This window comes from Nannobrachium achirus (assembly GCF_963921795.1).
Source record: "Nannobrachium achirus genome assembly, chromosome: 12".
Taxonomy (NCBI): Eukaryota; Metazoa; Chordata; class Actinopteri; order Myctophiformes; family Myctophidae; genus Nannobrachium; species Nannobrachium achirus.
Window position 1 is genome coordinate 27,199,823 of NC_137832.1, and position 22,891 is coordinate 27,222,713.

General features: G+C 42.2%; 1 protein-coding gene across 1 annotated transcript in view; it reads left to right on the forward strand.

Annotated features, from left to right (window-relative positions):
- Nucleotides 1–22,891, forward strand: part of pdlim2 (PDZ and LIM domain 2 (mystique)) — a gene marked incomplete at its 5' end in the record, with an annotated part of 45,372 nt that overhangs the window by 20,527 nt on the left and 1,954 nt on the right. The window contains 3 exons of the mRNA XM_080738371.1: nt 13,871–13,989; nt 18,781–18,920; nt 21,831–21,942. Coding sequence (XP_080594497.1) covers nt 13,871–13,989; nt 18,781–18,920; nt 21,831–21,942 — 371 coding nt within the window. The remainder of the gene's footprint in view (nt 1–13,870; nt 13,990–18,780; nt 18,921–21,830; nt 21,943–22,891) is intronic.

Below are 22,891 nucleotides of genomic sequence, written 5' to 3' on the forward strand. Positions count from 1 at the left end.
CACAGCCCATCACCAGGCCATTAGGACCAGGCTCGCAGTCTGGGTTTCTAGTTGCTGTACTTTGAGGTTCTTGAGGGTTGCCTTGGTGGGCTGCCTCATCCTGTGTCGGAGGACAGCGTGGTTGCTGTATAAATAGCCCTCCTACGGTAGGATGGCTGGCCATTGCAGGGTGACAGTCAATGTGGGGCCCATATAGAACAGACTAGTGCTCCACACTCTGCCAGAACTGGGTGGGGACACCATGGCTGCATGACATGTAGCTCTGACGTCTGTATCCGTGTGTAATTCATTTATCTAGAACAGGGGTTCCCAAACTTTTTAGGCTCAGGGCACCCCTATAAATATATTTTTTCATCCGAGGCACCCCTACATTATATTATAATATTACCTACATGAAATTCAGAATTTTCAGTCCCAGTACCTTATATTCGTGGCATATTTTAGGGATTATGTCGCGAGGAAAACATTGAGATAATTACCATTTTGGTCAAAACGTACTGAAAATAACTCTGTACTTCAAGTTTAAAATGATGCCAAATAAAGTGTTAAAATAAATTCCAAATATTACCAAATGATCTCGCGGCACCCCTGGACTGCCGTCGTGGCATCCCAGGGTGCCCCGTCACCCACTTTGAAAACCCCTGATCTAGAAGGCAGGGCAACTACATAAAAGCCCATCTAAGCCTCCATCCATCTTCTGCCCATCCATCCATCCATCCATCCATCCATCCATCCATCCATCCATCCAGATCCAGCCATCCATCTAAACCACACCTCCCTATTGGCTGGCTAGCTCACAGCAGGCCAGCCTGCGCGCCAGCCACTGGTTTCATCCTGGTCTATTTTGGAGGTTGTGGTCGCCTGGAGTGCAAAGCTGCGGTCATAACTGTGGAACAAAAAAATGGAGGCCTGGCATTCAAGAAATAGAAAAATTGTTTTGTTTTTGGTACTTGGTAAAACTTTTACATTTCATTTTGCACATTCTGCGAGTATGTCTGGTCTTTATCTCCCAGATCAATGGGTGTTATTATTCAACCTCCTCATGTTGTCTCCACTCGAAGCTTTGCACACAAACGGATCGACTGAGAAGATGATGGTTGGAAGTGATGTGCTATTTCAGGACCGACATGAGCGGGGCTGCTGTTGTTTGGCTTGGCACACCGATGGCACGCTGTCTGACGAGGGCAAGTCCAGGCAGTGCAGGGGATGGTGTGTGTGCGTGTGTGTTTGTGTGTGTGTGTGTGTGTGTGTGTGTGTGTGTGTGTGTGTGTGTGTGTGTGTGTGTGTGTGTTTGTGTGCGGGGGCGTCTCTTCTCTTCACAGAGAGGTCTGTGAGTGGACAGAGCAAGGCCCTTTCACGTGGACGACCGGCCGTTAAGCCCGGGGGTTCATTGTGGCCCCTGGCTGGGCAGCATGCCTCTCCTCATCCCCGCCGATTGATCGGCACGTATGTTTTTCTTTCCCCTGAAGTGGAAAAGCAAACTGGGCCGCTTCTGATTCCCCTCGCCTTCCAGGCCCCCGGGCGCACTCGTGGGGACACTCAACCCTGTTAGCTTTATGGGGGGAATGTTGGCCAGGAGAGATGTGCCTATTTGGCTGTGCAGTTTAGGGGCTGTTTACGAAGGTGGTTGAATGGTATGTCAGCATTCCATAAGTTGTTGTCGGGGGGAACTATGTGTGGATAACTGGCCCATGGTGCATTCACGGCAGTGAAAACATGACACGTCAGCATTATATTCCTCCACTTTTACAGAGGACAACACCCAGGCGTTGGGATAATGGTTACTATGGCTCCGTTTGTTTGTCATAAATCATAATTGTTAAGCTGGTAAAATCGCCACCGCAGGTAACACTCAGAAGCAGGATTCTTCTACAGCTCGGCACCATAAATGTCTATCCTGCTGATATTTGAGATTTATTTATGCTCCAGCCAGTAGATGAAATTCGAACGAGGCTACATCGTTAAAATATTTAATTATACTTCAGCCCTACGACTGCACGGAGTTACTGTACCTCTGTGTGAAACCAGAGAGTCAGAAAGACCAGGTGGGCGCTGTCAACTTGTTTAATATAGAACACCTCTAATTACTGCAGCTGAGATACTGTGGGTCTCGTTAACCGTTAGGTTACTTTTAAAATTAAGCACCTCAGAATCACCTCTGAGCTTGACAGATGAGCTGCCCCTCTCATTTAGCCCTTCTAACACTTTAACATAGCTTTTATAATCCAATGCCAGTGATTAGCGCACTGTGTTCGCCCTGCTTGTTTGCTTAATCCTTAACGACCCTCCTGTTCATTGTAATTAGATCCTGAACGATACAGTATATCAGTCTGGCCCATTTATTGGCCATTATTTGACTTGTTTGGCCACTTTCAACCGGGAGTAAATATTTTGGGCATATCACTTTAAGCAGGCTTTATTTTATTTTTACTCTTTATTTTTAATAGATCTGCAAGCTCATAACATATCCAACATAATGCACTGTGAGCTTGTAAATCGTCTATTTATGAGATAATTTGAATAGGGTGTTTAAATAAACGAAAGCTCGGCTTGTATTTATTTTCCATCTTTCAAAATGCTATTGGTGTTTATTTGTAATATAGGTCAAAACATCTGTATCTACTTTATTAGTACTCTCCAAATCAGGATGGCCATCAGACCCAAAAACCTGGCATCAGTCAGCTCTAATTGAAATACGGTGCAGTCCGTGTATACTGTATGAGAGGGTGCATTCAGGCCATCATAAATTAAAATGTATCATGAAGTCCAGCCATTTGTACCCCCCCCAACCCCCAACCATAACGAGCTCCAGATGTTTAATGAGCTTGATATGCTGTTCCAGTCAGAGCTCCTTGTGGGGAATTTAATAAGACTGAAAAATGTGTTGCTCATGAGCTCTAGCCATTGGATAAATAAATGGTAGGTCTTCTGAATTAATGCCACAGAGTGCTGCATCATCGGTGCCGCTTTGCTGGCAGAGTGGGTGAAGCCCCCCCCGGGTTCAGACCATCTACTGCATACATGGGTAACTGGCGGCCCGGGGGCCACATGCGGCCCCCGCCTTCACTTTATGCGGCCCGCAGGTTAGATAGATAGATAGATAGATACCTTTATTATCCCAAGGGGGAAATTCAGTTGTCCAGTTGTAGCACATCAGTATACAGTTATTTACAAAGTTACAGAGACATAAGAAAAAAGATAGATAAGAGGGGAAAAAAACTAAAAAACAAGAGCAGTACAGTACCAATAAAGAGAAGGTGCATCAATAGAGGGGGCGAATAATATATAAGTATATATACATACATAAAGTGTCTTACAAAAGAGACCATAGCAGTCAATGCTAGTTAGTGCAAACAAGTATCTCACTGTCATTGTTAAACAAAGCTAAATACTCAGAAACTACCAACACAACCCAATAGTGCAATGTCAAAAATCAGGTTAATATTGGAGTACTGATATGTTATTGATTTCAGCTGTTACAATTCCAAACATGGAAAGAATTACCGTCTTTAATTACTTCAGTCTATATTAGTAGCTAAATTACTAGTATTAAAATGTTATTGTATTTTTTTATGTCCAATGTATTTGTATTCATTAAAGTTCATAAAGTTAACATAAGAACATATAAATGCATTTGAAATTTTAAAACAAAAGAAGAAAAGAAAGTTACTTTTCGGGATTCCAATTCAAAAATTGCACAAATAGCAGATCTACAAGCTCAAAACGCGTCGCCCTGCGACGCGTTTTGAGCTTGTAGATCGGCTATTTTTGCTATGTATATGCTTTGTTGCCCTCTGGAGTGAGTGTGAAAATGTAGTGGCCCTCTCTATCATCAAAGTTGCCCACCCCTGATCTACTGTATGATCTCTCACTATCACATGAGAGGGCTTTGCCGTGTCACAGGAATCTGAAGGTATTCACGTTGAACTTGCGTCGCACGCTCGTGTGGGAAGAGAGGGTTTGCGGAGAGGGTAGCCACACAATTAACATCTTACTCACATTGGTCATGTGTTCCATTTTAGAGATTATGTCATGCTCTGTGTTTGGACAGACAAACTGTACAAACAAGTCTTAGGTAGTATTATTCACTAGTTGACAGTGGCTGTGTATGTTTATGCGGGGTTGAGGTTGGGATTAGGATGTTTTTCAGGACGTTATAGCCTTGGCAAAATGGGGCCTTGTCACAGTCACAGTGATAACTGTCACAGACAGTGATTTACTTACAGCCATCCTGTCATCCTGATCTCTGCACAGTAAAATCCTCAGGGTTAATTTAACTGAGCTTGTATGAATGGAACCAAATGGACCCTTACAGGTCTGCAAATTAACACGGAGGATTTTATTGTGTACTGTTCATCGGGCCTCTAATCTTGTACATATGGTGTGTATCAGGCGCTGTCTGATGGTGTGTGGCCATGATGAGTGGTAGACAGAGGGAGGGAAAGAGGGGGAGGCCATGTCTGTCATTATCACTGGCATCACAAAAGATCGCTGCTCCTTCAAGCCATGTTATTGAACATTGTAATACGGAACGGTGGACGGTCATGCTTCCATATATGGATGACCTTTGAGGTTTAGAGCTTGACTCGTAATGAAGATATGTTGGGTATAAATGATTAATTGCACAGAGACTGAGATTATAAAGTTAGGACAAGTTGTAAAATTAAAGTGCCTATATAACTGTAAAAGTGCTTGATATAATTTTTATGGCGTGGCTCTACAGTCTAGCCATCTAGCAGTTGTTTTAAAGTCAATTGGGCTCTGATCAGGAGACAGCTTTGAATCATATATCATAGATATGTCACATGATACATTTTTGAGCGGTGGTCACACCGTCTCCATAGCGTGGCTGTGTGTGTATCCGTGTATGTATGTATGTATGTATGTATGTATGTGTGTCTGTATGTAGCCTCTGGTGTAGCCTCAGTACCCCTGGGTGACCAGAGAGGTGCTGTTGAGTCTAGCCTGCCCTGAGCATCAACTGCAATAGCAGTGGTGGCACGCACACACACACACACACACACACACACACACACACACACACACACACACACACACACACACACACACACACACACACACACACACACACACACACACCACCGCTCACTTCAAACTTGGGTTTGATTTTTTGGGGTATATTAGGTGCTTGAGTCCTTCAGTACTGACACCCACTTAATCATTTGAGTACTATTCTTAAGCTCAAAACAAACAAGAACACCTGCAAATACTAACGCCATTTCAGAATTTGTGTCTTTCTCAGGAGAAAGACACACTTTATTAAAGAGTGCTGAGAATGATGAGCTGTAAGAATATGACAGTGGTTCTCAACCTGTGGGTCGGGGTCCCCAAATTATTTTGGTTGGTCCCCAGATTTTTAACTTAAAGGAGCTATAGTCAACTTTTTCATTGTAGGGCCGACACTTTGTTTACATCCTAGTCTATAGACTAGAATGTAAACAAAGTGTCGGTCTGACAATGGCCAAAATGATTATTTTATCATTAGTTTACGCTTTTTGTGGCCATTTTTGAATAGAAACCCATATATGAAGCTTAATCTTTTTATAAAATATTTTCGAAAGATTATTTTTATTTTAGCATCCGTTTTTCAAGAAAAAGTTGACTATAGCTCCTTTAACTGATTCCCAGCCAAATCGCCATAGATCGCCATTTTACAGAGGGCGGAGCCAGCCAGATCGCCAAACGTCGCCATTTTGATAATTTTCTGATTTTTTGGGTATTTTTTTTGACATTTTTAGAGCAAAAACTGACCATCCTAGGTTCATTTCAGTCCAAAGAGTGATTTTGCGCTGGAAATGACATCATCGATGACGTAACCCGGAAATCGTTTGCCCATAACATAGCATAGGCCTTTTTTTAGCATTGAAAGCTAACGTTTCTTTATCAAACTTTACCATATTTAAACGGATTTTCATTCGGAAAAAAGTGGTTGGGGCGACAGAGTGGTCACCCAGGAGCATAAACGATGGTGCACGGCGTGCAGGATCGCCCCCGTTCGCCCGGACCGGCTCTCCGTTAAAAACAATGGCGGCGCCCATCGGCGGCCATTATGGTCCAGGCTGGTCCAGCCTGGAAGACCTAATCGTTGGGCACTCTCTAGTGGTATATTAGATGTACTACAGTCTACAATCATAATTATGCCTGCTTGGTTTCTGTACTCCATAACTTGAAAATTAATAATATTCCTGGCAGTATAGGCGCACAAGCATATTGTAAAATGGCTGAGAATGAGTTGTGCAACATTGTTTTCTCACTCAACAGTAAACAAACCAACAAAGTTTATAAGTCTAGTATAGAGGATATATGCACGTTTCTTAAGTGACAATTTAAGGACTTTTTAATACCTCTAAAGTGACAAATTAAACATTGGCCAAATTGTCAAATATTAGAGGCAGAAATTGTGGTTTTCAATCTACATGCTCACAACGCCTCGCGTATCTGTTATTTTCACAATAGAACTGTGTTATACAAAATGTAATTCCTTAACTCCAAGTGCTCGTCAGGGTGGGGGGTCCCCAGCTAAAATGTGATTATATTGGGGGTTGTGGCCTGAAAATGTTGAGAACCACTGGAATATGAAATGGTGCCAGTGCAGGACTTATTTGGACCCATTGGAGAGTGCAGGGCTGTGTTCTTTGAGATTCTAACACTGCAGTGCCGAGGGCCACATGATGTCCCCACTTCAAGCAAGGTTTCAGCTGTCAGCAGCCATGGAGCCCAAAGTTCCCATACACTCATATCAGCACCCTGACCCAGTGACGTTCAGCCCTTCCCTATAAAACATCTCTATTGGTATCTGAACCCATAAAAGAGGTAAAGAACGCTAATTATACGCATTTCTGATATGGGATCTGTTGCGTGTTATACTTGAAGGCAGCAGAAGATGGACGCAGCAACGTTTCATTGAACACAGACATAATTACAAGGCGCAGGCCGTCAGTGACAGTGGATAACGAGCAGGTTCGCCCCAGGTCTCCGCACAGGACCTCCGCGAATCTATAGCCTACTGCTGCGTAGGAAATAGTGTACACACACAGCTCTGATTATTACCCAGCCCAGGATGTCTGGTGTTCCCCCGTCCACACCCCCGGCCCTCATGCACTACAGCAGCCGTGTCTCAATAAGGGAGACACGGTGAATGAGCAGTTACTGTACTTTCGTATGGCGAGGACTAAGCTTTCCAAAATAATGCCTCCTCTAAGCATCCCTCCTGTGTGCTGCTGGCCCGTGCCCTGTAATTGAAGCTGCAGGGTGGTAATGATGATGATGCAGAGTGGCTCAGTTGGAGCCAGACTGAAGGCTCCTCCGTTGGCAGTGTCCTCGCCTCAATTTTGCCATTTCCTGTTTTGTTTTTTTGCGTCGGGCTTTGACGGAGGCTTGTTTGTGCTTAGAGTGCTCCTCTTCTCGGTTTTGTTATCCTAACTTTTATCTGTCTATCTCTGTCTGTCTCTCTCTCCCTCTATATGACCTTCTGTCTTTCTTTTTCTCTCTCCAGTACAGACTCATGCCACAGGCCCTTTCTGTCGGTCAGTCTCGTTCACACACGCATACACACGCACGTATGCACATGCACGCACACACGCGCACACACACACACATAAACACACACGCACGCACGCACGCGCACACACACACACACACACACACACACACACACACACACACACACACACACACACACACACACACACATAAACACACACCACTGCCACTAAACTCAACACATGCTAAGTGAGAGGTGAAATTGTGGGTCAAGAAATGAATTGCATGCCTCTAATGACCCAGGTCGTGTTAACGGCGAGCTCCTGATTACAGTGATCAGTGCAGCTCTAATCAGAGCTTCCTCTTCCCCAGGAACCAGGAGGGACAGAGTGAAACTCTCCACCAATGCTCCTGCTCCAGGACAAAATGATAGTCTTTAGCTGTGCCTCTCCCTTTTGTTTTGGGTGCTTGGGGGTTAATTCATTAATGGCACCACTTGGTGGGTGCCATGTGTCATGTTCATGGAGCAACAGCGTCGTAAGGAAGAATAAATTAGGCCTCACTTGGCACTGCGTTGGCACATATAATATAATAATCAATAAAGTCAACCAACGAATTCGCTTCTTGCAAAGGGTTGCCCCGCTGATCAATACTAAATCCCGAAAGACACTAGGAGGAGCTCTTATTGGGCCCCTCATTGATTACGGAGTCCTTGTCTGGTATCGCGACGCCCCAGCCGCCTTAAAGTTAAAGCTTCAAACAGCCCAAAACAAACTAATTAGGGTTGTGCTTGGTCTCCCTCCTCTGACCCACCTTACCGATCATCACCACGAAAGCGTGGGATGGCTCAAAGTAGCTGACAGAGTACAGCATCTTGCAATGGGCCTGGTGTACAAGATACACTACACCTCCAAGATTCCCATGTACCTGACAAACTACTTCTTAAAGGTCAAGGATGTTCACGACCACAACACCAGAGGCAGCTCCACGAATCATCATCAACGTAGATTTAACACTAAACAAGGCTCTAACTCGTTCTCCTGCTACACCATCAACATGTGGAATGCCCTTCCTCAAGCCCTAAAGGAGAGCAAATCCCTAGCCTCCTTCAAAATTGGTATGAAAAGTCACCTTCAGACAGCTGCTACCTGTGACTTGTAAATAGACTAAGCCCCCATGCCCCCCCCCCCTTTTTTATTATTCTTTTTTCTGCCTTTGTATTTGATGTTATGCTTTTGAAACTGATATTATCCTAGATAAAGTACTATGTTCTATCCGTCTGTCTTTCAATGTTATATGAGATACTTAAAGTGTGGTTCCTGTGGAAATAAGCCTCGGCTTTCTAGGATCTCCTTTTAGTTGACCTTGTACCAGTGATTTGTACTGTCATGAAACTGTACTTTTTTCTATTGCAAACTTCTAATAAATTCTTCAATCAAATATTCTACTTGGTTCTATAGGGAAGTATTTCTCAAACCTTTTAATTTCATGGACCCCCTGTTTGATATGTGTGAGGCCAAGGACCCTAGTTTGTGTTTACCATTTTCTATCTCTGGGACCCCAATCTACAATAAAATATCCTAACTCTAAGAAATTGTACAAATTACGGGTCTCATTTGGTTCCATTTGTACACTATCAGAGTTACAGATCAGGGGTCATCAGTATGTCCATACACGTTCTTGATTTTCTTTTTTACAAACCTTATAATGTTCTTATTTTAATCATAAGACCCAATTACTTAATGTCAAGTCTCCAGGTTTCCTTCAGAATATGTATGACGCTGATTTACTATGATGCTATGGCATATTAGGAGTCCACTAGGACCCCTTTAACTCTGAGAGTGGGGTCCATTTGGTTTCATTTGTACACTCTGAGTTACAGACCTGTTATGGTCATTCAGGGCTAGCTCCTGATGTGTTTGTGGTAATATTATTGTCCTCTCATTTTGTAAGTCTGTGGCAAAAATGGAATTTTGACAAAAATGTCCACCACAAGCCAGCATGCAATGACCCCAGTTTGAGAACCACCACTATAGGGTGGCCATAGCTCAATGGGAAGAAACTAGGCAGGGGTTCTCAAACTTTTTTAGGCCCTGACCCCCAAAATATATATGAACTGGGGACCCCCACCCTGACAAGCACTTGGAATTGTAGGTATTACATTTAATGTGACTCGGTTCCACAGATAAATATTGTGAAAATAGCAGATCTACATGCTCACAACGCAACGCGAGGCGTTGTGAGCATGTAGATCGTCTATTTTCACAATGTTCGCCTCTTGCTTACCTAATATTTTACAGTTTGGCCAGTTAGGTATTAAAACGGTCTTGAAAGTCCTTAAATTGTCACTTTATAAATGTGCAGATACCCTGTATACACTTATACTCTGTGTTGGTTTGTTAACCATTCAGTGAGAAAAAGAATGACATTAAGCTAATCATCTGGGGACCCCACAAAATAATTTGGGGACCCCACTTGGGATCCCGACCCCAAGTTTGAGAACCACTGAATCAGAAGGTCCTCGATTCGACCTCTGGCCCTCTGTGTCTTAACCCCTAAATGCTCCCCTTTCACGTTTCACATACTGTATGTGCAAATGTACAGTGACAAAAATACCCCAAACGAGTGAGGACTATATGTATATTATTATTTATTATTATTACTTCACCCTTGCCCACCATTTTACCAGTGGAACAGAGATTAATTGAGCATAGCAGTGGTTTTGGGAAACCCAGAAAAATTCCACAGTGTACAGCTATAAAAGGACCGAAGCAGGGAATGGGAATGTTGAACCAGCTATAGCATCGATGGGAGAACTCCTCCGTCGGGCCAGACCATGTTCTCTGGACCTTCTAAGGTCAAACTCAATAGCAGCTGCATACTCCATGTCGCTGTGGAACGCTTGTTGTTTTTTCTCTCTTTCTCTCTATGTTCTCTATGTGTTCTCTTCATTACATATCTCTCTTGGGTCCCATAGATGAGATCTGTGATTAGATGCATGCCTAAATCGTTGCCTTTCTTTCACATCCACAACTCCACATTGTTGGAGACAGGAGCCTTGGGAGCTACTTGACGGCAGGTTTCATCTGTCAGTGGAGCAGATGAAGATTTGCATCCTAGATCAGGCCTCCATAACTTAATCGCCAGCCAGACATTTATATAACATCAAGCTTTGGGTTGCATTAGAATGTGTTTTCGCATAGGGCCTACTGGGTTGCTTTGAATAGGGAGCCCTATTCAAAGTAAAGTATATATAAAGTATATGCCTAAAGGTATTTGCCCTTTAGATTGGTTCCCAGCAGGAGAGCACACATGAGTCTCCGTTCATACTGGGATGATATACAATATGTGATCTGATGAGCCCTCCATTATTGCAGTAAGTTTTCCTGGGAAGAATCTCCGAGAGCTGTCCCAGTGATCGTTTCTGGTAAAGACTTCCTGGCAGGAACCGCTGATCTGCCCACTCGCTAGGAAAAAGAAAAGGAAAATTGGGCTCAATTGAGAACAGAGGCATTGTTCAAAGAGTTGCTGAATTGGAAGCGGGTGCTGCTGGCAAATGGAGACACAATCACTGACTTCTACGAGTGCCACTTTCTCCACCCCAGTCTTCCAGCGTCAGGCCCCATCCCGAGTCTCAGAAATGTGCTGGCTCAAAGAGAGCCTGGGTGCTGGGATGGGCTTCTCTACCAGCAATGCCAGCTGATGACGGTGAAGGGTAGCTGTTTTGCAGGGAGCTGTGTTGTGAAACTGGTACTTGGAGTTGACTGTGGACCTTTTGATTCGCACACTCAGTTTTCCTGGACTGTGCACTTGGCCTGAAGTAAAGTAATAGCTTTGTTTCCCCAGCAGATTGAAACTTGTGGAACACATTTTCTGGAGGCCTGGCCCATTCTATTCACCAAGTGGTTTTGTTCCAATGACTATCACAGGCAGAAGAGCTCCGATTATGTTTTGTGTGTTTCTGTAAACTGGCTACTGTTGCAGGTGGACACATTTAGATGTATTGCACGGTGTTGTGGTTAAAGCAATTTGTTTGTTGGGATTCCTGACAGTAAAATGGTCTGGGTTGAGTTATGTGCTGCTCATAATTGGAACAGGTGTGTTGTGTGTTCAGGTTGCCTGGGGTCAATTTCACCATGAACATGCACTAACACCACACAGGAAAAGAATGCACACACATACACACCCACACTAGTACTCAGCTGTGACCTAATTAAACTTGTTCCTGTATGTGTCTCGACAGATTAACTGCTCTTGACTCGTGTACTTGCACTTCTGCATTTGCCTTCAGTTCTTTTAAACTAGAGTAAAATTGCTGCAGTTATTTCCCAAACCCTCTGTGCACAATGGGTGTGTAGCACCCTCTTGTGGCCAATGTGAAACAATACCGCTTTTTCACTCTGTACAAGAAACAACCATACCAGCGTAATTCAGGCAGGAATTTAGTCAGTAAACCATGTTTGTCTTGGCCAGGTGAATACACGTCAATAATGTTTGGCATTTTTTTCTCATTGTTTTCTTGACAAGCAAAATTGCTCCTATAACCGCTATGCATAATTGTGAGAACTGTACTTGACTCACACAAGCACAAAGAAGTACACACTGGCTCTCCCTCTTCAAACGCATGCAATGGCCAGTGCCAAACATCTGTTACCACGCAAATATAATCTCTGTCATCTTGCTGAGGGGCTGAATTCCGGCTCAGTTATAAATAGCAATCAAGAGCTAACAATGGTGATGTTGGCTGGCTGTGATCACTAGATAAACATGTGATTGATCAGGAAGGACGATGTACAGCACATGAATGTTGGGTGTGGCTCGACCAAGACAAAACTCTGTTTGGGGACGGGCCAAACTATGACAAATCAAAACTATGACAAATCACAGAATATAAAATGTAAGTACTTGTCATGATGACTTCACATTATGGAAATTCACTGTAGAGAGTATAGAGTAGAGAGAAGACACTGGATGCATTCTCTACTGTATGTGTTGTACCTCCATCTTGAGATATTGTGTGCTCTACATACAGTCCCCCTCCTTATCCCACACCCTTTTTCTGATCACAGCTCACAGTGATCAGATCACAATTAATTGAGTACAAAGGACCCACATGTAAACAAGCCTAGTGCTTTCTTGCGTTTAAATCCTATTAGTAGACCTTGTATTTAAACTGTACTGTCATGGCTTTAATCAAGCCATAGTGCTTTCTTGGGTTTAAATCCTATTATAATAGACCTTGTATGTGAACTGTACTGTCATGTCTTTTCCTATGCTAATTAAGTATTCAATCAATCAATCAAAATCAGGATTATCAGGCTTGGTACATTCCAGGTTATCAATAACATCCTGCCCCCTGCAGTATACATATTACATACACACAAGTTTAAAGCATTTATTAATGAAACGCAAAGACGTTCCAGTTCCTCGTATTGTCAAGTGATGATCCACATCTATTCAATAGCCAAAACCCTTTGGCTCTGAGGTGAGCCAATGCGTTCACTTTTTCATTTGCTTTACTTCTTTTTTAGCAATATTGTCTTCACATAGTCCTACTCTTTTCCAACTGCATCCTGAACAGCCACACATGGGTTGATTCAACCATATTTCTTTGTAAAAATAGCAGATCTACAAGCTCACAACTCTTGTACATTGGCTATTTTCTGTAGTTTTGTGCAAGACTGTAGTACAACAAAGTATTAAATAGGGAAGTCATTTCAAAATGCAAAGAGTTTCTTTACATTGATTAGTGGATATAAAACAAATAATTTCTTTACATTGATTAGTTGATATAAAAAATAAGACAAATTCCCCCCAAAAACACGCTTCTCGATCATTTGTATAATTGAAAAGGTAATCGATAGAATAATAATTCTGGAAATAATTGATCGTTAGTTCTACAAGCGTCACCGTTTATTCTCTCTGGCTGTCACTAGGGTTTGGACAATATTGTGATAAAAACACTCACAATAATCGTATCGTGGAGATTTAAATTTATCGTGAAATACACTGGGATCAATTCACCTTTTTTATTTACAGAACTGCATTTCCGGTACCACTTAAACCCTCTATAACTGGAAATAACGTACTTGATACAGTTTCCTTTTCCACTCTCTACCAAATCTCTTTGCCAAAAAATAGCCGATCTAATAAGTTCACAACGTGTCGCGCTGCGACACGTTGTGAACTTGTAGATCTGCTATTTTTTTTGCAAACGTTCGCCCCCATGATAATGGATGTCAGGGGTATTTAGATTATCGCGATAATATCGTAACTGGCAATTTCTTTGGTCACAATATTTGTGACATGACATATCGTCCCATCCCTAGTTGTCATTCACTCACTCACTGTCTCATTGTCTCTACAGGAGTTCTCTGCAGACGTCTTCAGGAACAACTCTGTGTCCAGTAGAACCCCCACACCACCAGGTCGCTACTCTCCCCAGAGCCCCATTGACCGGGACATCCCCATGTCTCCCAGACGCAGGTACTGACACCCTGAATGACTGTACTAGTGTGCTGTATAACTCTATAGATTTTCTACTTTAACCATTATTTTATGCTTTAACTATTAAAAAATAGCAGATATACAAGCTCACAGAGTGCCGCGCTGCAAGCTTGTAGATCTGCTATTTTAGAAAAATCATGACCATTTGAGCAAGTCTTTGAATATATTGGCCCGATTCTATAAATGTCCCCTGAAACAGGTTTCTGAAAAACCTCTGAAACCTAACAGGTTTCTGAAAAACCTGTTTCTATGTCGGTGGTGCTCAAACGTTTTCATGTCAAGGACCCCCAAAATTATATGTATTTGGCCACGGACCCCCATCTCAAAATATTTCGTTCCAGGGACCCCCATAAGCAATTTACATGTGTTCGCTTAAAAAATACATACAGTATATTCAAAGATTTGCACACATTTTCACGACTTTTCAAAAATAGCAGATCTACAAGCTTGCAGCGCAGCACAAGTGCAGCGCTGTGAGCATGTATATCTGCTATTTTTCAATAGTTAAAGCATAAAATAATTCCTGGTCTTAATGGTCTTAATGTAACATTTTTTTGGAAAAGGTTTGTTTTTAACATTCGGTTGATTTGTCTCGCTTGCTGTCCCTATTTGTTACTCTTATATTCCACAAAAGTTGAGTATGTATAAATGTTTATGGTAAAACGTCACACTGTTGGTATAATTCTAAATGAGCTAATAAATTATCTTGCACAATTAACGCGAGTCCACAAAACAATCAAAACACGATCAATTTTATTTTGCTTGTGGGGTTTTTGTGTGCAAATGTCAACATACTAGATGGCCTCCATCACTCTTTTACTGTCTAATTTCAATATAATTTGTCCATTTAACGTGTAATTTAGCATTCTCCTGCTTTGTCCCGTCCTGGTAAAGTCATGCACAACAAAGGAGTCCACATTATTTACTGTACATGAGAGTTCACCTCACGAGATTGCTGATTACATTCAAACACTCAGAGAATAGAAAAGTAAACATTGGTAGACTCAACTCTTTAGTTATAAGTCATAGTCTCTTGCGGGATCTTTTGTCTGCATCCCTCCTCTCTCTTTGAGAGTCTGTGTTCTACCAGCGCAGGGGGAGTCTTATTGCAGGGTTGACTTTGGCTCTGATTCCATCCTGGCTACCCCAGGCCAGTGGTGTGACGTGTCCGCAGACGGAATCAAATTCAGCCACCCCATATCCCCCAAAAAGTCTGACTTTCCTTCTCCCCCCCTAATTGGCCCCCAGTCTAGAGAGTCCCCAGCTTGTACACCAAACCTCTCCCCGCTCCAGCACAGCCAATGACGGGCTTTGTGACACCCACTGCCCGCCCCCATTTCTCTCTTGACCAATGAGTGCCAGGCAAGGGGCACACCTTTCAGTGAGACTCTTGTTCTTCTTGTCTCATCTGGTGTAGATAGAGGTATGTGTATGTTTTGCATCTGTGTGTGCATGTGTGTTCATGCGTGTGTGTGTGTGCGCGTGTGTGTGTGTGTGTGTGTGTGTGTGTGAGTGTGCTTATGGTTTGTTGAGCAGTATAGCAGTGGTTAGACGTGCAGGGGACTTCTAATCTTACTGTAGCTTTTTGCTGTCCTGTCCTGAGGTGAGTCTTGAATCTAGGATTTGATTTATTTTGAATTGAGTCTAGGAGTCACAGGTTTATATTTCTGAGAAATGTGGGGGAACCTATTCAATCATCTCTCCATTGTCCTGACTGTGTTGTGGTATTACTTGAAAATAGTGATGCTATCAATGTTTTGACTTCACGCATTTTTAGGCTTGTTTGTACAGACCTGTATTTTTACTAGATTATAATCATTGGTCCTCTGTGCCAAGTGTGGCAGCGGGAAACCAAACAGATCTGCCTTTTGATGTAGGCATTCTGTTGACAGGCTTTACTTCAAAGTCAAATGATTCCAAGACAGCACCCTTCTCCAGTTTGTCCTTTTACTCTCTGAAACTCCGGCACTTTACAACTGTAAAATGACGCACTCCGGACTTCCAGGCGGCTCAGTGACATTCTTTCTGGCCTTTCAGTTGTGGCGTTATTTGTTTTGCTCCCTTTTGACCCAGACTTTCCATTTGTTTTGGGATTGCATGTCAGAAGGGATGGTGAGAGAGGCAAACAGTGAAACGGATCGCTGAGGGTGGAGCTGTGCATGTGGAAAACTTGGAGGGCGTACTCGGTGCTCAGGAGTCTGTTTTCAATTTCAACCATGTTCTGGGATGCAGGAGAAAGGGCCAGCGCGTTGGCCTTAGTCACACATTTATTATCCTGTCTGGTTGCCATCTCCTGTTTCAGCCATGTGCTTTGAGATGGAAGCAAGCACCAAAGGCTGATACGCAGCAGAAATGAGCCATACCCTAAAACACAGGCATGCATGCACAGTTGTGTGCAAACCTGTGGGCCGGACACAGTTTATAGCTTATTAGAGAATTGTTTAATAGTAATCTAAGGCCTTAAACATATATATATAAAAAGAAAAGATTGTGATCAAAACTTTCCATTATTCCCCCCCCCCCCCCCCCCCCCAAAAAAACGGCGGAATGGAACATTTACAGGTATATTTAGTTTTATATCACTGTAAAAGCGATGTTTCACTGAACCAGAGAACCTGATTTTCTCTAAACCAGTTACATCATTGAATTGTTGTTGTTCATTTCAAGCTTTCAGATTTTCACTCTACATGTGTAAATCATTCAACGAATATTAAAGCAGGCTCTCCGTACTTTGACAATTGATGACAGACAGGACAAACCAGACCAAGTGAGCTCACTGATTCTTGTTGACACCTTCCAGGATGTCCTTCCCAATTGGCTACAGGTGAATGGCTGCCAACCACACCTGAAACCAACCGGTTCTCACTAACAGCTGTGGGTCACAAACTCCTTTCAATCAAATACACAGAGATACTTTCACTCTCGGTGCCTCTGCGTCTACAGGTATTTCTGTTTTGTTCAACCTGAGACTTGTGAAACTCGCTATTGCAACTACACACAAAGCCATGGAAAAAGCTGTAAAAGCATGCTGGTAACCACTTTTCCATCCTGTCCATCGTTTTATGAATGTGCTTCTCATATGAGCTTGCTGATCTGTTAATTACCTGTCAATGTTACCTGGAATGTACCAAGTCTGATAATCCTGATTTTGATAGATTGATAAATTGAATAGTTCATTAGCAGTTTGTGTAGAAAAAGCCATGACAGTACAGTTCAGATACAAGGTCTACTAATAGGATTTAAACCCAAGAAAGCGCTATGGCTTGTTTACATTGGGGTCCTTTGTACTCAATTCATTGTGATCTGATCACTGTGAGCTGTGATCAGAAAAGTCCTTATCACACTCCTTAAGGAGTGTGATAAGTGCGACTCGCTCGCTTTAGCTCGCTCGGCGCCGCGGCGGTGTCTCACGTGGATCAAGTCCGCTTGAGACGGCGCGCCTTCCACGGGCGGGTTTTGCTTTAACCGAGCCGCTGTTTTGCTACACGCTGATAAGGAGGGTAGGAGGGAGCTGTATGTACAGCACACAACATCTCAAGATGGACTTACAACACAAACAGTAGATAAAGTATCCAGAGTCTTCTCTCTACTTGGCATCTGCAGGGTCAATGCACCTCCTACAGACAGTTCTGTGATTGGGTGCAATTGAGTGAAATAATCATTAAATTGACTCACTTCTGAGTTATTTGCCCCAAGGCCTATCCTGTCCATCCATCCTGAATGTATGACATATATATATATATATATATATATATATATATATATTATATATACAGGTATATATATTAATACATCAATGGATGCATTGCGTCTAATGTCTTTGCTTATGTCTAGATCTGTTTGTTTTTTAAGTAGTTTTTTTTTATCTTTGACAGTGGCGTGTTTTTGTTTTATCTTTGACAGTCGCGTGCGCGCGCACACACACACACACACACACACACACACACACACACACACACACACACACACACACACACACACACGACATAAACAAGTTACACTGCTCAACTGATAGCCATAATATCTCTCACAGTTATTTTTATTATGTCCCTGTTACTTCCTGCCTCAAGGCCATTTTGAGAGTTTAAACAGAACCCCCTGTAAATGGATAGGAGTGGCGTCAAGTTGATGGTATACTATAGGCTGAGACTGGAGCATGGCTTTGGCCTGTTGCCTGGGGTATGCAATGAAGACTATGTTTGGAGGTCAAACTCACAGGGCTGCCCGCTGCCCCTGCCTTAATTTCCTCTGGATTCTGTCAAACTGGCCTTCCATAAGTCCCTCATAAGGTACATAACCTAGTGAAAATATACCCATATAGAGAGGTTTCATAAGAGATCCAGTAGGATTCCTCTATGTATTAAAGAAAAGGATACGCCATATAATAATGTATAATAATAAGCTTGGGTTTAAGTGATAAAACTACTGTAAGGTATATCATGTATTCATATAATATACTGTACATCCCAGGCAGTATCAATGGATCAGAAAATGGCAACATTAGGAAAACAGTGGTTCTCAAAGTGGATTCCAGGGAATCTATGGGTTCATTTAAGGAGGTCTAAATTGACCCATACAAGTGTGTAACTCAGAGTTAAGGGGGGACCTTCAAATTTTTTGAGAAACACTAATGTAAAATACCTGCAAGGAACTCGAACTGGCCACATTCATATACGAACTTTCCAATGCATTTTCTTTTGTGTCTGTGTGTGTTTAGTGTATTTGATTATCTGTATTCATTCATGTATTCTTCTCACACAGCAGTTCCAGCTCCGACTTTGCCATGCAGAGGTTCGACAAGGAGTCTGAGGTATACAAGATGATCCAGGAAAACAAGGAGTCCCGCACGCCTCCCCGTCAGTCCAACACCTTCCGCCTGCTACAGGAGGTCCTGGAGGCCGATGAGAAAGGTTAGGAGTCTGCGGCTTAGCCAACACCTGGGAATAAAAGACCTACAATACATGCAGTCACACCTAAGTAGGGGTGAAGCAGTTAACTCAACTAATCCACTGTTTCCCAAACACTGGGTCGGGACCCATTTGTGGGTTTTTATTGGTCCCTTAATTTTTGGTTTCCCACATTTTGTTTTGAATTATTCTTATTTCAAAATATTCCCAAAAAAGCTACAAAATTCAAAGATTTATTTTGGTAATTTCATTAAAAAAAATCATAAATTAGAACACAAATGTTTAAAGGACCAGGTCACCTCTGGGACAACCAGATCTTATTTTATTGTTGTGTGGGACACGATCAACACAATCCTGAGTTATGTTTTGTGTTCAATCTGTGTTTTTAGATATTTTAGGATTTCAGCCGATTTCAGCCGATTTCAGAATGCTATAACTGGTCATATGATGCAAAATGCATCATATGACCAGTTGTAGCATGCTGAAATACTAACATATCTAAAAACACAGATTGAACACAAAAAATAATTCAGGATTGTGTTGATCGTGTCCCACACAACAATAAAATAATATCTGGTTGTCCCAGAGGTGACCTGGTCCTTTAAGAAGTAGTGAAAATAGCTGATCTACAAGCTCACAACACGGCGTGAAGCGACACATTGTGAGCTTGTAGATCTGCTGTTCTCTCTTTAGTTTGGGTCCCGGGCAACCATCAGATTTCTTTTTTTGGGTCACAAAAGAAAAGGTTTGGGAACCACTGGACTAATCGATTATAAGAATTATATTTTTCTCCTTTTTATTGTGTCTTGCAAGCTAGAAGATAGGCCAATTTGCTATTTTTGCATAACACTGTTGTATGACTAAGTCTAAAATAAGGCTTAAGTGGTTAATCGAAAAAATCTATAGTTTTTGCGTTGAAATATTCTATTCATCGAAAAAACAATCGAAAGAATAACTCAACTTGCTCAAACAGCGTTGCGTGGTGGGCCAAATCCAGTTTACAGGCTGTTCCTGGTACATCTCACACACTAAGACATTGCTGCTTTCAGATTACAGCTATTATGTTAAATTTCACATAATTTACTGCAATTTCGGCAATTGTTTATCACGTGGTAGCTCCCACCCCCATGTGAACCCTGGCAGTCCAAAAGGAGTAAGTGAGATCCTCAACAGTGATACGGACGCAACATTTCCATATGGCCATCACCTGTTGTGAAGAGTCAAAAGCACTGTGTGCTGTTTAGGGGTGAAACAGCACACAAACTAATTGAGGATTACTAATGATCGACAATTAATAAAAATCATTGATTGATAATAATTGATCCCTATTTTGGGCATGTCATTATACTGTAGCTGATAGGTTTTCTCCCCCAAAAATGCTGAATTGTTCATAAATAGTGAAAATAGCGATGAACAAGCTCTATTATTTTCAATATTTTTGCACGACACTGTAATGCTAAGAATTATAAAATAACGCTTAAGTTGTTAACTCATCCAGAGCCCAGGACATTAACGGATTAGGGGGTCCAGAGTGCCCCCTCCCGGCCCCATTAACGGCCATTGTCTTATTTTGAAGGCCAGAAGTCTAGACCGGAAGTACTTCCGGTCTGACGTCATCGGATCCTGCGACGGAACCGAGCATTGTTTACGTGGTGCCATGCTGGATTGCATAGGAGCGTTTATACATGTGTTTTATAAGCGAGCATCTGCCTCCATCTTCGCTTCTAAAGTGTTGTTTTGAGATAATGGACATTAAAGATGAGATCGGCCGTCCACCTCAATGTTATGGGATGACTATTGTGTGCTCGTGGAGCCGTGATGATGACAAATCAGCGCGGATTTCGTCTCCGGAGCGTCGGCCATTGTACTAGGTATTTTTACTCGCCGTTACAGTAATATATTACTTTTCGCGCGACATCACGCATTCGGCACTATACGTACTCTAGTACTTATCGCGTGACATCACGCGAAAGGCACTAGATGAGTTAATGAATGTATTTATATATATATTAAAAAGTATAACATCTATATAGAACAAAATTTGCTTCTCGGTTGTTCAATTAATCGAAAAGGTTATTGATAGAATAATCACCAGGAAAATAATGGATAGTTGCAGCCCTAGTGCTGTTCTTTTCCTTGCTCGAAATGTAGCTTTTCCCACCTTTTTGCTTTGACAAAATGGCAAAGCGAATAATCCCCATTGGCAATAACACTTATTCGTGACATGATAACGGCCATTATACAACAGGTAGTTTCGATATGTAACGCTCTCATCAATCAAAGAAATCAGCTGCGCTCAGTGCGCTGGTCACAAAAAAAGCCTGTCCCAGCACTATACTAGCGGCTAGGTTAGCAGTTTTCATGTGGAGTTCAGGGACACTAAAATGTGTCCCTAAAAAATTACACATTTCTATTGAATATCTTAATTACAATGAAATGAAGTTGACATGATTTTTTTAAGGGCAACCGTTGTATAATCGCAATATTACACTTGAGGGTGTGCGCTGCCAACGGAACTCGCCCTTCGGGCTCGTTTCTGAGGCAATGCAGGTGTGATGATATCTGCACGATATCGCACACCCTCTCGTGTAATATTGCTTTTAAGTGTGCACTGTGTGGGCGTCTCATGTCATGGACATGAAGTGAACACAAACAACCTCTAAAAAGGGACAGTATGCTAGCACGGACCGAGGCCAATGAAGACAAACAAATTGGTGATGTGATACACAGGTTGCCAGAGGGAGACATAAAGCTGTCATGACTTCCTTATGAGCCACTGTAAATGAGACTGCTGGGTGTTGAATACAACTCTCTGCTCTCTCTCTCTCTGTGTGTGTCTGTGTGTGTGTGTGTGCGTGTGTGTGTGTGTGTGTGTGTGCGTGTGTGTTTGCACGTGCTTCTTTGACTACCCAGAGGCAGCTTTGAGGTTCCCAGGGAAGCTGTCGCCCAACCCCCCAAAATCCAGCATATCAGTGGGAGGAGTCGCCAAACACCACACCTGTGAGAAGTGTGGCACCAACATTGTGTAAGAGTTCATGCACGCACACATGAAATAATATCCCTAGCCGAGTTATAAGATGCTGATATGGTATTACTGATACTTTGCCCTGTGGTAAAAAGGGAACCATGTCTAAACGGTAAATTACAGATTGAATTTGCTCACATAATTGCTGATCATTATACACTCATCATGATTGTTATTTGTCATGTTTTCCTAATTGTACAGCAATACAATACAGCATGCCGTTTCTTTACTGGAAATGGAGAAGAGAACAAATGGATCCTATTAGACTCTCTTGTTAGATTTAGATCTTGTAGATTAAAATACACTAACCCTAACCCTTTTTAAATATATATTCGATTTATTTTATTTAACAAAAATAAACACATACACACAGCTCAGCTCAGATACAATATTTGCATATTCACATTTGGTCCATGGGGTATACAGCATTCAGCTGATCTATAAGGTTGCATAGAGTTGCAGATAGTTAGTTACATGGATAGTTAGTTAAAATCATTCAACAGTAGTAATCGTCCGAGTTTTAGAGAAATGGACAAACTAACAGAACTATTAAACATGAGCATGACAGTGACAACCAGTTGTCTTCATACAGTACGCCAGTATGACGTATATGGGGATATCTTTACATTATGTATGATATCATATGTCGCATCTCCCTATATCTGCTACATATTGAAATTCTGGAAGGCAACAGGAGAATTCTTTCCCATGTTTTATTGTCTAGTGTCACATTAAGCGTTGAACTCCAAAGTGCTCTCAAACAGGAAAGTCTATTCTGATTCTGTCATAAGCTCTTGTTAATACTTTAGATTGGTTCAATATTTTTAAAAGCCACAGACAGACCTAACCACTTTCAACCAAGTGATATTGTGGTGTGTTGTGAGCTTATATTTCAGCTATTTTCACAACTTTTGCTCAACACTGTAATATAATTCCTCCGCATCATCAG